Source organism: Cololabis saira, chromosome 17, assembly GCF_033807715.1.
Source record: "Cololabis saira isolate AMF1-May2022 chromosome 17, fColSai1.1, whole genome shotgun sequence".
NCBI classification, from domain to species: domain Eukaryota; kingdom Metazoa; phylum Chordata; class Actinopteri; order Beloniformes; family Belonidae; genus Cololabis; species Cololabis saira.
This window is the reverse complement of record NC_084603.1, coordinates 23,125,857-23,144,726: the sequence shown is the minus strand read 5'-3', so window position 1 is coordinate 23,144,726 and position 18,870 is coordinate 23,125,857. Positions and strand designations below refer to the sequence as shown.

At 40.0% G+C, this 18,870-nt stretch overlaps 1 protein-coding gene across 2 annotated transcripts in view; it reads right to left on the bottom strand.

The window, feature by feature from the left end:
- add3b (adducin 3 (gamma) b) overlaps window positions 1-14,091 on the bottom strand; it is a 28,372-nt gene extending 14,281 nt beyond the window's left edge. The window contains exons 1-4 of one of the 2 annotated variants that reach the window (XM_061744739.1): window positions 13,959-14,091; window positions 3,044-3,255; window positions 1,680-1,824; window positions 318-469 (exon numbers count right to left, since the gene is read on the bottom strand). In XM_061744739.1, the coding sequence (XP_061600723.1) occupies window positions 318-469; window positions 1,680-1,824; window positions 3,044-3,244 (498 nt within the window). In that variant the 5' untranslated portion in view covers window positions 3,245-3,255; window positions 13,959-14,091. Of the gene's footprint in view, window positions 1-317; window positions 470-1,679; window positions 1,825-3,043; window positions 3,256-4,656; window positions 4,894-13,958 lie in introns of those variants that run through there. The other variant, XM_061744738.1, reaches the window with a different exon arrangement.
- Between the last annotated feature and the right edge of the window lie 4,779 nt (window positions 14,092-18,870).

The window sequence follows — 18,870 nt, the reverse complement described above, 5'->3', positions numbered from 1 at the left end:
TAGAAAAACCAAACAGGATAGTTATGTTGATGAAACTGAGGTTGGAAGCTTGATCTTTGGGATAAATCTGTCAAATCACACTAACACACCTAACCTGTTAGTCAAATTTAACAGTGAATTCTGTCATGTGAGAAGGGTTTCTTATTCACAAACTGCACTTTTATATGTTAAAATGTACTATGATGTCTCAAAATGAGGATACATTCTTCTATAAGCCATTCAGGAGCTAGATAATATAAGGCTCACTCAAAGAAACAAACAGTGTGCTGCATAACAGGCAGGTGTGCAATGAAGCATGACAGAGAAGTTGGACTCACAGTATTGTAGCTGCTTGTAAACCGATCCCAGCTGAACAGGTCAACAAGCCTGTAGAGGCTGGCCAGCCTGCAGCGACTCTGTTTCTCCCCTTTGGCAAAGGAGGGGGACTCAATGCCGTACAAGTCGTTGACTGGAGTCACCATCCCTAAGGCTGCCACAAGACATACTACAATCACTATACTTTCCTGCATCCAAAATGTTTTCACGGATGTTTATTTGGATTGTTTCTGCAGTACATAGAGTTAAACATCCAGGGAACTATGGAGGCTGTACAGCTGAAGATTAAAAAAGGGCTTTGTAAGAATTCCCCACATGAAGCCGGAGCATATTTTTGGTGAATAAGACCAAATATGGACATTTAAAGATACAACACATGATCCTTTAAAGACACGTTGTTGTTTTATTTTTAAAAGACCAGTTTGCCTCAACATTTTGTGAGATGTACTAAACATTTACGGTTTCTGTGACCTCGCCGAAAGCACAAGGGAAACAGGTCACACTAACATTATTACCACTGCAAAGTGCTATAATTCATTACTGAGTCTGGTCATGAGGGCTGCTCAGCGGGAACTCACACAATAAACAATGCTGTCAACAAGTTTCTGCCTCTTCTGCACTTTCAGGCTTGGTGAGTGTCATAAGATTCTGAGACTATGAGAATCTTGTCTCTAACAAGGACGATAATCGATGTGGATCATGCACACACGCAGTGGATACACAATGAGTGGCAATCAGGCACACATGGGGGGAATTAGGGCTGGGCGATATATCGAGATTTTAATATATATCGATATATTTTCAAACACGATATGGTACGAGACAATATCGTTTATATCGATTTAAAAAAAAAAAATTTTTTTTTGATATAGCTTATTTTGTGACAAATTGACTTGAATGTTTTATTTGAGATTTGCACAAATGTTTTGTTATTTGCACGACTGTCAACCTCAGTGGAAAAGTCTGCCTGTTACTACATTGTATTAATTGCACAGTGTATTTTAATTTAATTGTTATGCAGGAAAGGGATATTTGTTTTATTTTATTCAAGAAGCATTTTTATTCTATATATGCAGGCAGTTTATTTTTATTTCATTTGTTTTATACATTTTGATATTGTGCAGATCTCTGTTAATAAAGGAACCTGTGTGACATTTGGCACGAGGCTTTGTATTAAAACTGACTGTTTTTAGAAAAAATTAAGCTAACAGAGATGCTATGCTATAATGCTTTGGGGGAAACCCCAATTAAGGCACAGTAAAAATATCGAGATATATCGAGTATCGCCATTTAGCTAGAAAATATCGAGATATGACTTTTAGTCCATATCGCCCAGCCCTAGGGGGAATCAATGCTACACTCACTGACGGGTGACGTCAAGGGTCCGGCCCCTCCCACCGCGCTGGCCATGATCAGGTCGGCTATCTGTCTCAGCGCCAGGAGACCCGACGTATTGTTGCCCTTGGTCACCTGGTCCTGAATCAGGCCCTCCAGCTCATCCTTAAACACCTGTAGACAAAGAGGAGAGGAGACAGACCCCGTGATGAAACTCCATTACCCCAGCAACTTATATATACACAGCCCTGACCTCTTTCCAACTTCCCCCGGGGGTGCGTGAGGGAGCACAGCTTGTGTTCAGACGCTCCTTGATGCAACTGTACACAAATCACCAAAGGCTCCATAAAAAGCTCTTTGTGTGTCTCTGAAAAGAGGCTTCATTAAGAGGAGGGTGGGCGGTATTAAACCTGACCATCAATTTTTGTATCAAGAGTAGCCCGTTAATCTTGAAACTGCACTATTTTCCTGAGAGCTGCAGTTAAGCTTTGGCATTCTGCTGCATCCGTCAACGGTTCCCATGGTGATGAGTTCCACTTGTTGGGTCCGTTACACAATCACAGATGAGTGTGGGCTCATTTTATATCCATGAACCTCAATAGGGTCTGTACATTACACCTCTTTTTTTCGGTCACACACCCTGGTGTTTCGATTATTTCGCCCTAGTCTCAAGGGTTAATGCGGGAAGATTAAACACTTGCATAATGTAGTACAGTTAAAGAGCATCGACTACGTTTTCGCTACGCCTGTTTTCAAACCTCTTGTAATGAGAGTTATTCGTCTGTTTTACACAAGCGCAGGCTGCTCAATAAAAAGAACTGCAACAATTAGGTACTATTAGAGAAAATTACTCCTGAAGGTCCCACGAGATGTTCTCCTCAAATTATTGGGTTTGTCGGTTAAAGACTCAAATATACTTAACTTAATGATGAGAAACACAAACAAACCAGCACTGCAGATTTATGCTAGGATTACTTTAAAGACCAGTCACTGCAATACAGATGTACTGTACATGTTTTAGCATATGCTGTCTAAACTTTTACTATTACTTGCGTTCAATCTGTAATACGACACTAACAGATGAGTTATTATTATTATCAATAATAATTAAACGAAGCCACATAGTGAGAAGTTAACATTTCACTGCATCTGTAGCTGCAGATTAAGCTGAAATGTTTTGAATAACATACATGTTTTTGCGCAAGCACTGACAAAAATAGACACATTTCATAGAGAAAACGATACCTGAACGTGTATATAAGGGCAGCAGGGCTAAATCAAAACCAAATCTCATACTAACATGATGCCTCTGGCTCTCACATCGCTGCTTGTTATTCATACACGGTGAGATTGTGTGTAGGAGGGCACTGATGTGAAGCTGCAGGCTACATACCGGACTCCGCAGGATCTGGGTTACCCTCTTCTTCTGCTCCATCATGTTGAAGTCCTGCCTCAGGTCGGGCGACATGTTCCTGCCACGGAGGTGCTCTGGGTCAGTCTCGTCGACGCGGCCGAGGTGCCGCTCCCCGGAGTCGTTGCTGGTCAGGGGCAGGGTCAGAGACCCCGGCACCAGCCTCACATCCACCAGGCTCATGTCTTCTGCCTCTGGAAGACAGGATAAGCATCACAGCTCGCCCCTCAGGCTCAGGCTGTCAAGGCAACCGGTGTTTTTTTTAGCTGAAAAGATACTGTATGGGCGCACTGCTGACTCATGTAATTACAGGGATGAAAACAAAAGAAAGGCGACCATTGTCATATGATTGATGCTGCTTTTTCTCAGTAAATAAAGGCTGTTGGTGCGCAAAAAATACAGTTGGACAGGTCTGCTCTGCTGCATGATGCAAGAATTCTGCTACTTTCCACTGTAGTTGCAGTTCAGGTAAAGCCTTGTTTTGACTTTGCACACACAGTTACAGACATACACACCTGCTCACTCACCTACGGTACATACTCACTCCACAGTTTTGAGGGACAGATAATTGCAGTAGTAGCCTAGTCTTGATTCAGTCTCAGAGACCTGAAATGGTTGCTGTTTGTGTCTCTGCCTGTTCTCCTGTCTGTTTGTTTTCTCTCTTGCAGATTTCAAAGGCTTGTGTGCATTTCCCTGTGTTTCTCTCATTTCAGACTAGCAGCGGATGAAAAAGTATATATGTTATATATTAAATGGATTATATATTAAAATGCATATATATGCTTTAGGTTTTTACCAACTTGGTATTAACCATTAATATGTATATGCAGAGCTCTGCTACTTCACAGAACCAACACACCTCTCACTACAGCATTTATTATTTCCCAGCACTTCAGAGAGTTTCAGCACCAAACTTTACACAGGTTGAAGGCAGTGTGGGATGAAAGCAGTTCCCCAATTTCTATAGCACATGGGGACGCTGTAAAGCGAGGTGGACAATTACCAGAGGTGGGCCTTTGTAGCAGCAGCCTGGGAGGCACTTGGCACCTTTGGCGTTGCAGTATAAAGCCTGAATTATGGTTCTGCGTTAAACCAACGCAGGGCCTACGCCGTAGGTTACGGCGTAGCCTACGGAATAATGTCTGCGTTGGTGTAACGCGGAACCATAAATCAGCCTTAACCTGGCTGTGGGGGCGGCGGGCCACAGCCGGGGTGGGGGTCTGCACTTACGAAGTTTTGTCACTAAACTAAACCAAATAAATCCCATTTTTATTGCTGCTTTTTTTTTTTTTTTTTTATTGTATTTTTATATTTTCAGCCACAAAAAGAGGGGTATACCTTAGATACATAGAACACAAACCCCCACAACTCAATTTCCCAAAAAAAAAAAAAAAAAAAGTCAAAGTTATTGCTGCTTTAACGGTAGACTGTAACCCAACCGTGCAAGACATCACACTGCAGTTTCAAAACCACTTACAGCTTTTAAAGTAACGCAGAGGAGAAGCTCATGTCAGGAAATAAACTAAAAACACACACACACAAAGCGAGCGCATGAATTCCCACGTGAAAAACGTGGAGTTTATGTTGCACATTACCTGAAATAAAGTTCTCTTAACTGTCTCCAGGAGGCGAGAAGTTTGAGTTTCTCCGATAGAAGATCAAACGCGCGGACGATATTCCAGATACATTGTGAGAAGAAGGGGGAATAAATGTTCCAAGTTTGAGCAGCTCCAGTATCCAGACGGAGCAGACTGCCCGCTGCGTGTTAGGACTGAGTTGAGGAGAGAAGAGAGGCTGCATGGAGGAGGATGTGGGTGTGTTTGTGTGGGAAAAAGGAAAAGTGACCATGTGACTGCACTTATCCTCCCACAGGCCTTGTGTACTCAGCGGGACAAAAGAGCAGCCGCCCAGGCCGCGGCTCCACGGTGAGACTCCACTCCACCACATACTGTACTACTCCCTCTTACATCTACTACTCCCTCTTATCTACAAACTACTAAAGGAACTTGTACGGAGGATTATTGGGGCCACGCAGGAGAAAAATAAAAATAATATTTTAGAGAAGGAAGATTTTTTTTTCATTATGCACTTCGAGAAAAAAGTCGAAATGTCGAGAAAAAAGTCAAAATGTTGAGAAAAAAGTCGAAATGTCGAGAAAAAAGTCGAAATGTCGAGATTAATGTTGAAGTACAATTTCGAGAAAAAAGTCGACATGTCGAGAAAAAAGTCGAATGTCGAGAAGAAAAGTCGAAATGTCGAGAAAAAAGTTGAAATGTCGAGATTAATGTTGAAGTAGGCTACAATTTTGAGAAAAAAGTCGAAATTTCGTGAATAAAGTTGAAATGTTGAGAAAAAAGTTGAAATTTCGACTTTTATTCACGAAATTGTATTTCAACATTAATCTCAACATTTTTTACTTTTTTCTCGACATTTCAACTTTTTTCTCGAAGTGCACAGTAAAAAAAAATCTTCCCCTCTCAAATATTTTTTCTCCTGCCTGGCCCTAAACTCTTCCATAAAAAAAAGCTAAGGTTTTTATTTTCTTTTAATAACCCATTTTAATAACTCCTGCAGCAATTACAGTTCTCACATAGTTCCTTTCAGCAACTCAAGGTTCCCATCAAAGCTGACCAGTCAGTGCTTCAAACCTCAAAATAAGTTAATCTCTTCTAAGGTTTTTCATAATAGCAGCAAGAGCAAGCAATCAGATGCCTGATAAAACACAATATTTCCCCATTCATACTCAGGGGTTAGATTTGCTTTACTGTATAGGGAGCTATGCACTCTTGAGGTTGCAGTGGGTGAGTAGCTTCATGTTTGTATGTGTGTACTGACAACAAAATCTGACTGACATTTCACAAACTAACTAAAACACGGTGATACATCCCTCTTCCACACAACAATAATATTGTTACATGACATTACATTTGTAGATGTTTTTATTCAGGAATACAATCAAGCCAGAGTTACAGTAGATCACAAAGAAGGTGGAGTTCAACCAGTACTGTACATAACAAACCAAACCAGTCGCATTGGGGCAACAGCAGGCTTTATGCAATGGCTCAGACAAGTCTCCAAGAATGACCATTCAGAACAACCAAGATGTCTGCAGGACTGCTCTCTACCAAACACAGGGCGTCAATACACATCTTTCTTTGAGCTAAGTGTGGTCAACCCCTCAGTGTTGGTCTGTGTCTAGCTCGTTTTACATAATCCAGATTTAGCCTGACAAAATATGTGTCCAAAATGAGAGCTTTTCACCTTCCACTTTACAACCAAATTAAAACATGAATTAGACAACTGCATAGTTGTCTTTTAAATGTCTTTTCTGTTTAATTTTGCTGGGAAGGTTGGATCAATGATCTTATCCTGCAAAACCAACAGCAGTTATTGATCCTCATACATTGATGGTATTTCTTAGTCCCAGTTTCACCAAGTTTGAAGTCTACTGGTAGTTCATACTTGGCAAACTTCTCTGACTACATAAATGTATTAATATACATATATTATTATATCATAGCCTACAATGACAACATTCAAACTTTCTTTTTTACTCTCTTCTGTTCTGTAACTTCTGTTCATTGATGTGAAAATGCATCCTGGGATTCTCTGCTGTCTGAAGTCTACACAAGTCCTTACCGCATGCGTCCTTGATCAAGCGAGCTTCGGGGGATTCTTGTCTAGATGCAGAGTTTGAATTGGAACAGTACTTGGGCTGCAACGATGATGTTTTACAAAAACACAAGTACAGACGCATATGCTTATTGAGAAACGGCTACTGATACTAGTCTGCTTGTTGCTCTGCCTCCTTCACATGCTTGTTTCTCTGATTTGGTGATTCTGGTTCTACGCATGTCCAAAGGAGTTCAGAGGCAGTTTCTTCTGCATCTATTGGTACCGGCCCCTGGAAATCTGTGTCAAATCAAGAAGACCCAATTCTATATATCAAATAGAAAAAGAGTAAGAATGACCGGCCAGGCTAACTGCCCTGTAGGTCAACTATACACTGCAAAAACTCAAAATCTTAACAAGAATATCTGTCTTATTTCTAGTTAAAATATCAAATTTTTAGTAAAAAAAAATACTTTTTTGCTTGTAATGAGAAGATAAATCTTGTCCCACTGGCAGATTTTTTCAACTTATTTCAAGTGAAAATTTACTTGAAACAGGTGAAAATTGTCAAATAAGTTATTTTTCTGGTAATGACTCTTGTTTTAAGTGTAATGAGATTTTTTGACTAAAAATGAGACATTTTAACTAGAAATAAGACAAATATTCCTGGTAAGATTTTGAGTTTTTGCAGGGTAGGAATGATGTAGCTGCCTACAAAAAGAGAGAAAAGTTTTTCAATTTTTACATTAAACTAAACTGTTAACAGTATCTTGGAAATTGCATAGGTTGCAAATACATTTTCAGATTGTCATAGCTTTCCATCAGTTTTCAGTAGGCTATCCGACAAAGAATCACCCCACTCTCCCAAAGTCTCCAAAACCACTTGAGAAGTGAATACGGTATATGAAAAGAAAGGTGCAACGTGAGAACATCCAGGATTGATTTTAAGGTTCTTTTACTGGTTTTTAAATGTCTTAACGGTCTTGGGCCATCTTATTTATCTGATCTGCTTTTACTGTATCAACCCTCACGGACCCTGAGGTCCTCTGGCACCGGCCTCTTAACCATTCCCCGAACCGCGACCAAAACCCACGGTGAGGCTGCATTCAGCCATTATGGCCCTTATTTATGGAACAGCCTGCCAGAGAACCTCAGGACCGCAGAGAACGTTGATACTTTTAAAAGGAGGCTCAAGACACACCTTTTTAGCTTGGCTTTTATCTGACCTTTAATCCATTTGAGTGACTTTGTATTTTATGTTATTTATTATTCATCTTAAGTTTTGTATAGATTTTTCTAAAATTTTACACTTTTTAGGCATTTTTTACTTTCTCTTAATCTTTTAGTTTTTAGCTCCAGTGTTTTCTCAGGGGGGTCGTCCACACTGGGAGGTGTGCCTGCTCCGCCCATGGGGGTGTCGTCATGGGGGTCCCTCAGGCCTGGGTAGCTGGGGGAGGGACTCCACCTTCTGTGTGGGGTCTGTCCTGGTCTGTCCGGGTTGGGGGGGTCTCTGTGGCGATGCTCCTTGTGGTCGTGGCCGGTGGAGCCTCTCGGTGTGGACGGCCACCCATAGGTAGTGTTTTCCTCACCTGGATCGTTAGTGCTAAGCCATGTCACCAGTCCACTTATTGTGTGTGTGTGTGTGTGTGTGTGTGTGTGGGCGTGTGAGTGTATGCACATGTGTATGAGTGTGAGTGAGGGTGTGTGTATGCGTGGGGGGTGGGGTCGTATGGGATGTTTTAAACTGTACTTTTGATTGTTATTTTATCTCTGTATGTAAAGCACCATGAGTTGCACTTACACTGCATGAGTTGGTGCTATATAAATAAATAAAGTTTAAGTTTAAGTTTAACATCCAACATACCTTTTGAAGAAGTGCGCTAGTTTCTTTCAATTTGGATCATTGATATCAAAATGTAACTCCAAATCACAGGAATCAAAAGAAATAACCTTCTAAATAAAGCATGTGGTGTCTAAGTGGGGAAAAGCCTCAAACCATTAGCTTCTACATGAAATCTTGTTCCCATGACAACAAACCGGTCTGTCCAATAATAAATGTCACCTAGTCGTGGTGTTGATATGTTCAAACCATGAATGTCCTGCAAATATGAAAAATATTTCAAGTGATCTTATTTCAGAGTTTATTTTTGCTTCACCTGGTAGCTTTAATCAATTATTAAGGCCAAAACCCTGAGTCAGGTCTGGCATATTTGTAGTATAATTTTGTAAAGTCTAAACATTACTTAAGGCAATAGCAGTAATTTTAATTCTGTTATGACACCACATTTCCCCCCTAACTAGATAGATGGATTCTAACCGATCTTCACAAGCGCAGATCACATAATGTGGCACATAACACTTGTATAAATCTGATAACAATAGAGTGATAGTAACACCAGTCAATCCAAACTCATTAGAGCTCAACTTATTTCATGCTGCTTTTCATAATGTTATTTATTCTCTCCTTCTAAACTGTAAATGAGACCAAGATTAAAGAGTAGAGATCCCATATGTTCCTGTCAACTCTACTCCTTTCTGCCCTGCTGGCCAGCCTCTGCAGAGAGCATTGTAACAATAAGCAAAAGTATTCCATATTAAATATAACCAAATGCAACTATGGAACCCCCCCCCCCCCCCCCCCCCCCTTTTTTCCCTCACAGCATTGATCCTGACAACTCTCAGAGTTATTGCACCCTTAATCAATCACAATCAGATGCACTCACACATTCATCTAAACTTGGAGAGCAAGAAGGACAAGGATTGGATCGCTGGCTGACATAATAATTCCAGGAAACAGAGTGCAGTCTGGGAGGGGAAGGGAGGGGGGCTATGTGGATGTATGAGTTGATGTAATGAAAAGCAGAACGCTCACTCTGGAGCACTGTGACCCCTCGAGCCCCCCCCCACCTCCAAAAAAAATCCCCTGCCTCTCAGTTTATGGCAGAGTTCCCAATGAAACCACATGCAGGCTTCATTGCTTGCCTACGCACAGCATCCTCCTACCTTCCAGCCCCCACATTCCTCCTGATAAAGATGCATTTTTCAGTGAAGGGAGTCTATCTGGGAAGCACTAATCAAATGTCAAAATGGTATAAGCTTATGAATGCTTGTTCACATAATCAATTTCCCTTCAGGGATTAATAAAGTATTTTGAATTGAACTGAATTGAATAGATGACGGCTGATTATGCCCACTAATAAAAACTAACCTTTATCTTGTCACCCCCCATTCCAAATGAATGCAGACATGCAAACGTTCCCTGGATGAATATTTTACAAAAGCATGAAAAGTACAATAAAACAGGAAATACTCAATGGGATCCGGCATAGGGAATGTTACCCTTAAAAAAGTTAAAATATTAATGCTGTGTCTCAAATGTTGTGTCTTAAATTGGGATTCTTAGTGCACCATTGTTTCATAGTTTTAGTCAGATGTTTTCTCGTGTGGGAGGTGGTGAACATTATTTATTTTATTAGTTCTTCTGAAATGTCCCCCCAATGGTGATTTTATTATGTTAATGGGACAATAATACAAAGTAGAGCCTCAGTAGATTTGAACAGTAAAAGCTGATGAATAAACAACAACCATATGGTGACAACAGAAAACAAAAAAAAAACTGAGCAATCTACTTTTCAGTACGATCAGTGATTTTAAGAAACTGCAAAACCCTGACAAGATACAAAAAAGGTTAGCTGATCTTCATCACAAGGGTTTAGGGAAAAGCAAAAGCCAGAAGGCGTTCAGCACAACCAGAGTAAATCCAAGGAGAAATCAACAGAAAGAATGTCGGGTCCTAGCTGAACTTATGCTGCTTAGAAAGACGTCTGGCAGGCTGAGCACATTTCACTAAAAAAGTGGGATGCACGAGTCCACCTCTGACCTGCAGATAATCGCTGTCATAGTAGTTTGGTCTCCTCTCAGCTTCTGATGGGTTTGAGGAGGTTTACAAAGCCGCTGCTGGATCTAGTTTCTCTCAATAGGGAGATGATGAGGGGGAGATTACTTTTTTTAATGAAGCAAGAATGTGATATAGCTTTTATATATATATATATATATATATTTTTTTTTTAATACAAGAGGAATGCACAGAGAAGTCTGCACCATAAAGTTAACTAACAACTAACTGAACACGGTTTACAACAAAGTTAAGATGACTGCCTTTTCAAATTTAGCTTATGATTTTGAAATATTAATGCTAAAAATCTAGAAAAAGAAGAGTGCAAGTAAAGCAAAATACATGCGTGATTGAAAAGATCATGAACTGTCTTTCAGTAACTTTTAAGAAATTCTTTAGTAAAGAATTAAGTTACATTGTAAATCTCTTCTCCACTTGATTTTATGTTATGTGCATGTACATTTGATAATTTGAGATTTAACAGGAACTGATTAAAAAAGAAAAAAATCCTGTGAGTCATATTCCGAAATTACATTAAAGATTTCCATCAGAGCATGTCGGAGTTATAATTTTGGGAAAATTATTTAAGAAATTTTGCCAAAATCGGATAACCCTTATCATAAGAATAACCCTTGTGTTTTAAATCTATGTATTTTCAGCCCCCCCTTCAGTGTGAGATGCTCCGTTGTTCCTCCTTCTCCTTCCTGGTCCAGTAACTGATTGACCGGCTAATTGGTCAAAAATGGTCTTCTACAACACTAAAGGATGATATCACAGTGTCATGTTGCTGAATAACATACGCCTGGACTGCTTACTAAAATTAATCTGACAGTTCAGAAACAGTGAGAAAGAAGACCTCCTTTCCTTTGGACAACTTTGCTGTCTTTTTATGGGAACAGAAAATCAATGCATCAGCGAAGGAAACAACACAGCACATCTCCCCATAACATAACATGTCATCCTTTTGTTTAAAAAATACTAATTTTATCATTCAGGATTGTTTATTTCCAGGACATTCATGTATTGTAAAACTGGAATAAATCCAAACAGACTATAGGTGTTGCTGTTTTTTCATCGGATGTCACGACTCCAGCAAACTCTTGTGGAACAAAGCAGAAAGTTTGTCTGTGCCGAATCTTCTTCTGTCTGCTGTTACAGCTGTCAGGAGGATGATAGCTGTCTAAATTCCACCTGTATGACAACATAAAGTGCCTCAGGCCCAGATAAGTGAATTGTTGATAAAGATAACGCTGAAGAACAGGAAGTTGGTTGCAGATGTCTTGTCAAAGTGAACATCAAAGCTGATATGTATCATTCAGAAGCTGCTAACGTTTAGACGTGAACATTTTTAGGATGTTTAATTTAGAACGAGGGGTCGGGGGAGGAGAAAACGAATACTTTGTCTCAGGTTCCTGTGAGCATGGTTGCCATGGTAATCAGCGCTTATGCCGGGTGCTGTCTGAGGCAAAATTAGTAGGAGAAGAGTGAACGGGTGCCAGAGGTAAAGGAGGATGGTGCGTTTCCTCGTTACCCAGAACCGTTCTGTCTTGATATCTTTAAAGGCTGTAATCCTGTTTCTCCTTAAACTGCAGACATAATTGAAATGTTGTCCATTACCAGTTTGCCCTTCTCACCCAACCAGCCTCCTTTCCACATATCAAGCAATTCAGCTCGACACCTTTTTATTTTTAAACAGCTCAATCCCCCTGACCCCCGAAGGTAAATGTAAACTAAATGACATTGACTATTTATAGGTTTTTGATAATAAAGTAATCTTGGAAACCTCATTTTTGTTTCTGCTGATAAGTAAAGTTTGGATTAGAGATAAAGCAGCACAGCCTTGAAAACACAAATTTGATACGTGGCCAAAAAGAGACAAAAACATTTTCATTTAAAATGATTTTAAACTAAGTACAAGATCAGTTTACTTTCTCATTCTTGTGATTGTGCCTTAAAGCGAGCTATGTTTATTATCATCCATCCAGAAAATTGCACAGTTTAAATAACCATTATCATTACATCATGTAAACTAGTAAAATCAATTCAAATGTTAGACCACAAGGACCAAACTCAATATACCAAACTAGAAACAAGAACTTTCCAAATGTAGTTATTTTACACTCAGTTAGACGCGAGCTTTCGGCCGAACTGTCCACAGAAGATTTGCAGAGGGAAATCTCCTTTTTGCCACCAAACCAAACAATCGTCTCGATGTGATTTCCCAACAAAAAAGAACAGCACCTTTTGCTAAAAATTGCTTTGCTACATCTCCTTGACAGGGTGGGAGGCAACAGCAGAGCACACTTTGAACTTGAAATAATTGTCATTGTTACAGTTGGATCTGTGCCTTCGCAGCGCTTGGGTTTAGAAGTGCGTCAGCTCACACATGCTTGTAATCACACACGCTCAGATCGCAGCGGCGTGGAAAGAGGCAGACTTGTTTACTGGAGTGGAGGAGCTGGCTGACGTCCCCACCGTGGTTGTCTTTGGATGGCCTCCAAGTTGGAGATCCAGCAGTTCATTTTAAATTAGACTGATGTGGTGGTCTGGCTAACACGTCCCTCGTATGTTGACACATTTAAATCAAAACTATTAAAAAAAATGAAGTGGTTTTCAGTTTTATGTCTTGATGCTCTCGCAAATTTCAGCCAAAATCTGACATGTAGTCAAACATGTCCAAAAGAAGATGCGTTAAGTGATACGGTTGATTATGAAGGGAATTAAAAAAATAAGTTGATGATCTTGAAAATCTAATGTCAACTAAAAATTCTCAGAAGGCAAAGCATGTAAAGACATAAACTTTCACTGGAACAATCGATTACATCGGTAAAAGAGTTTGGGTCATGACCTGCCTGTTCAGTTTTATGGCAGCCCATAACTCACATCAGCAGACACACGTTTTGAAACCCCGTACCCCCCTCTCACAGCTCCACATCTAAAGTCAACAAATGCTTGCTCAGAGTAATGTTTCCAAAGGCTGACATTAATTGAAAACAGCTGTTTGAAGCCTCTGCAGCTGGAGTTGACATCGTAGCTGCAGACAGGCCCGTTACGTGGAGATCTACTACAAATCAGGAAAATTGAGAATAAAACAAGTCTTACAGCGAAAAACAAACACAGAAACTATTAAGTCGACATATTTAATGTGCCGTGTCAGAGAAAATAATACCACAACAATGTTCTTTCTCTTCGCAAAGATATTCTATCCTCACAATCCACCCAATGTCCTTCAGCTGTTATCAATGCAGTGAACGTAGCATCTCAAAAAACATCAAACCTCACTAATCACAAAATTTCTCCACGCTGAGTAACTTTTTTTTTCTTTTTTCTTCTACTTTGATCTCAACTCCATACTTCAAAGGATAAAAGGGTAAAATGGATACAACTTACAGAGCTGGCTGTTTTTACACTTATCCTGCAGGAGAATTCTTCCAGTTTTATTTCAAACTCCCACGCTTCCAGCCGTTGGTAGATAGCTGTTTACATTACCACTTTGTGGAGGGTCATCTGGTTTCCCAGACAAAAAAAAAAAAAAGAGGCAACTGCTGCTTTGCCTCTGATCTCCTGAACTCCCTCTGCTCCTCTGTGACAGCGGCTGCCTATTCTCATAGGAAAGCCACAAAACCTGACAAGGGAGAGAAAAAGCTTTCGGATGGAGCTGGACTGGAATGAAAAAAATATGGGAGGGACAAGCGTCCACCCCCACCATGTACTGTATAGGATGCTGGAAAATTCACTTAGGTAGGTATGTTTATCTTCTTTTGCTTTTTAAAATAATATTATGTTATTAATCAAGAATTATTTGTTGTATTTCTATCTGAAAACTGCAGCTATCTTATCTCAGGCATCTTTTTCCTCTGCATATAGAGTGTGTCTCATGTTCTAAATGTTGCTCTCGAGGAGGGCATTGCACACAGTGAATGCTTGCCTGCTTTCACCTCCTCCCACTTACTCTCTTTGCAGTGAATGAGTAGGATGAGCTGCTCTCCCTCCTCGCTGCGTCACCTGAATACAGGGGGGCCTCTGAAGAGTGTCTGCTATTGCCATGGAGAAGAGTTGAAATGCAAGGTACTAATATGCTGCAGGCTGTGACTTATGCTGTGGCAACAAGATGAAAAAAAAAAAACATCACACTGTATACTGTACGTGGGAGATGAAAAAACAATGCACTTATGTGATTTTGAGTGTCTGTCCAAAGCTCTTAAAATGATGAAAATCCTCCCAAAAACACCAAAGTAGGTTCAAGTGCAGGTTCTAGTTAATGTCAACACACATCTGTTTGATTGCATAGATGTAATCTGTCCAATGACATTCGAGACATTATGGATGTAAAACCAACAGGAAACTCTCCACTTATGGTTTTATTTGACTTGGCCTCAGACGGCGAGTTAAATTTAGAGGTTTCTCTCTTTTCCCACCCACGACACTGCTGTTGTTGTTGTCTTTAAGCAGGCTGATAAAACATTCATTTCCTGAGCTTTCTACAATCACTGTTACCACACCCACAGGACGGCCCCAGTCAAAGAACAAACCCAAGTGAGGTCGAAAGTCACAGCGAGATGAAGGCACCTTCTTAAAATAAACATCCATATGTTGAGGCGTGGAGACTTCCCAGTGAACATTTTTGGATGCCTGCATACGCACACGAGGACAGCAACGAAAGGAGGCCCGAGAAAGTTTCTGGAATGATGGTGTATGAGGTGAAACTTGTTGAGCAACATTCCTACACCACACTGCCATCTAGTGTGGACTTAGAAAGTACAAAGACGGTCACTGATGTTGCCTCTCCTCCAGCGTCACACATGCAAGTGATGTTCTGTAGAAGTTCAATCAATGATGTGGAAATGTCAAGAAAATAGGATACAGGTAGCTTAAGGCTACGAGGTTTGTTCTTCAGCTCAGTGAGAAAAGAGACACTGCTGAAACCCCGGTGATGGTAGAACTACATCTGCTAGGGTTGAAGTTAAATAAACAACTTTGTAAGTTCTGATCACTTTAATTGGTTGAATCAAGAAGAAAAATACTAATATACATTAGAACTTCATTGCTCATTCCTCAATAGTTTGAAACAACTTAGCAATAATATAATTATTCAAAGGGACAAAATAAATCACTCATGTATGACTTAATATATAAATAATAATTGTTTTCATAGCTACTTTTTCAAAATATGTAGCTTTTTTTCATATCTTCCTGCTGATCGCCAACAAAATAACAGTTACAAAAGGATTTCATAAAAACAATACTAGCTTGGGAAAGATCTTCTTCATGTGTCAGAGAGAAGTGGTGACATGATCACAGAAATTGGCAAAAACAGAACAGAACATGGTGCAGCACGGCTGGGCGAATGTCAGGAATGTGGACGTCAGGAACATGTCAAAAACAACAAATCTGGTTTGGTTGATGCTCTTGGAAAGATGCTATTTTAGTGTTCGAATGATAATATAATCACTGACTAAATGTAATGTAATTGATTCATTCATCAATGTATTTTCTATACTGTTTTAGTCCGGAATGAATGAATCTTGTGCAGGAAGGTTTTTGTTCAGCCGACTGACTTGTCAGATACATTGCGATAAACCTGAAAATCCCTTCAAAACACATGGTTTATCACGGCCACCTTTGAAAGGCTGATGTGTGTGGTGTATCACCTTAATCTAGCTGTGGAAGAGCGTTCATCTGATGGCAGCCGCAGAAGCAGTCTGGAACAAATGAGCTGCTCGGTGTCAGACTGGAGATGTGAGTCCCGGTTCCTTTTGAGCAGCTTTCATTTTGGCAGCAACATGAGGCGGTGCCACTGCTGTTTGGGTCGTCTGCTGTTATTTATCACATAACGTGACAGTTTTAAATAAATCTTGTGTTTGGGGCCGTATGTGTGGGGTTACATTCTTTGTATTCAAGAGCTTTAGCAGTGTCCCCACTCTTGTATTGTTGACCGCTGGCCTATACGTTGGTTTTGATCTCCAAGTTCAGTGTTTCTTCAGTGGAAACGCACACATGCTGTGGGGTGAAAATGTTAAGCAGGTTTCCTTAATTGGATGACTGGACCGCTCTCAGTTCTTTTCAACTCCTAACCAGAGCTCAGCGTCTGCCTCGGTCAACACTGATCTGGAAGGCAGAGCCGAGGCGGGGGATCACTTCATGATGAAGGAAGGACGGGGTGCCAGACCTAATTCCCAAGTATGTGAAGAATCTGTCTCGGGCACAAACCAATTAATTGTTGTGGTTGCTGGGATGGAGCCAGCTGGAACCCTGCTGCTTCCTTAATTATTGACAAATTTTGCCTCGTCAATATATAGATTTTGTTTATATATGGCGTTAAATGGCACTGCTTCTCAAAACAATACTTAAAACAAAACAAAACTTTAATTCACTTCTATAATCAGTATATTGGGGGATTTGTTTGACGATAGACAGATCCCATTCAGATTTTGGTAGTCATTTCATACTACCTCATCGAGAACTCGTAGTTTATGCCATGTTCTTACCTGAAAATGAATATATAAATCTCTACTCACTTCATGGGACCTTGTAAAGTCTTAAAGCTCCAAATACTTTGCTATGAATTTTTATTCATTTTCCCATCCTAACCAAGTGTTTGTTCCGATGGAATAATGGGGTTTCTTTCTGAAATGGCTTTTCTCTCTTTTGATTGCAAATGTATGAGTAAAGCTGAACTGAATCTCCTTGGATTTCACATTTTGTTTTGTTTTCTCAATATACATGCATATGTACAAGATGGGTCATAAAACACTGAAATGAATTTACCTAAACACGTACAAATAGCAATAACAAGCTTGACCAGTTTCCAAAGATAGAAATTGTGGCGACTTCTCAAAAGTGCATTGAGAAAAGGTCTGTTCCTACAGTCCCCGTCCGACCCGTTCATTATTGTGAGAGTGTATGCATGGGAGAATATTGTCTGAGCGGTCAAGGAGACTAGATAAATGCAGTACATTTGCAATAACAAACATGTAGACTGAATAATTAACATATCCTTCTATGTAACAGGAGCTGTCAGTCTTACCATGCTTGATTAATTTAACAGGTCAAATTGTAGCTAAGTGGTGTAACTTACACTGTTTGTTAGCAATGGATGACTCTTTCTTAAGTGATCTTTGTTTGTATTGCTTAATGTGGACAAACTAATACTATTTGGTCATGACAGAGCTAATGTATATCAAAAAAATGCAGAATATTAGTTGCAAGAAATTAAAATCAGTGGTGGTGGTGGTCATATTTATTTCTGAAAACAAAGAAATCCTACCTTTTCATACAAAATCTGTTGCTGTTATTAATTCGAATACTGTAAAATATTTCACAACAGTGAAGCACTAATGATCCTCTGGACGATAACAATTTTCTGCCCAAGCTGCTGAAAAATGAGCAATTGTTGAGGATCAGAACAAAAAAAATACCTCAGAGGGACAAAAAATTCATTACTTAAAACGTATTTGGAGAAAAGCCCTGGGGTTTTTATGGAGCCAATGGATTTAATAGAAGTTTTGTCATTAATTTTTTCATGGAAATTCACGGTGTGAACTGGAAAGGTTGGATGAGTTGGCAGTGACTCTTGAGTAATCTCTTTCCGTAATACAGTAGTAAAGACCAACGTGTAAGAAGGCTGCTGTGACTCGAGGTCGAGCGCTTTTTCAGCCTGTCCAGCATTTCAGTGTCTTCAGTGTTTTCATTCCAGGGTACTCCTTTTCAAATGTTGAAGTGCCTTTAGGCAAGATGCTTGACCTCACATTGAACCTGATGTGTACTTTAGTGTATCAAAGTGTGTGTGATAAAGATGTGCTAAATGTATCAAATAATAAGTGCAGTTTGAACGGATAGATGAAGGTAGATTCTACTGCGAAGAACTTGAAATGCTCAAATTACCATTTAAATTGAGTCCTTTTTTTGAACAATTAGGCCTTGCTCATCCCTAACGATAGCAATGGACTAAAACATATTAATTCTTGTGGACATTAGGCCCTTTTCCTCACTCCTAATGCCTTCAAGTTTAGCCTCTTCATGGAAAAGTTCTTCATTTCATCACCTCTTAACGCCAGGACAGGCTTTAAAGGGGGGGCTTACTTTTGCAACGTGGGCACACACACAGGAAGTCACATACACACATTAACCCCCATGCTGCTTCACAGATTGACAAAACCTTCTAGTATGAGGAGCAACAATATCCCCTGAGGTGCCTCCAATGCTTAATTACCTCAGGAGCTGAAGCGTGGATAGATATGTGAGACAGCATCTCAGTGAGTGCCGTGCTGCCTCAGTATCTCTGAAAGTGAAATGAAAAGCC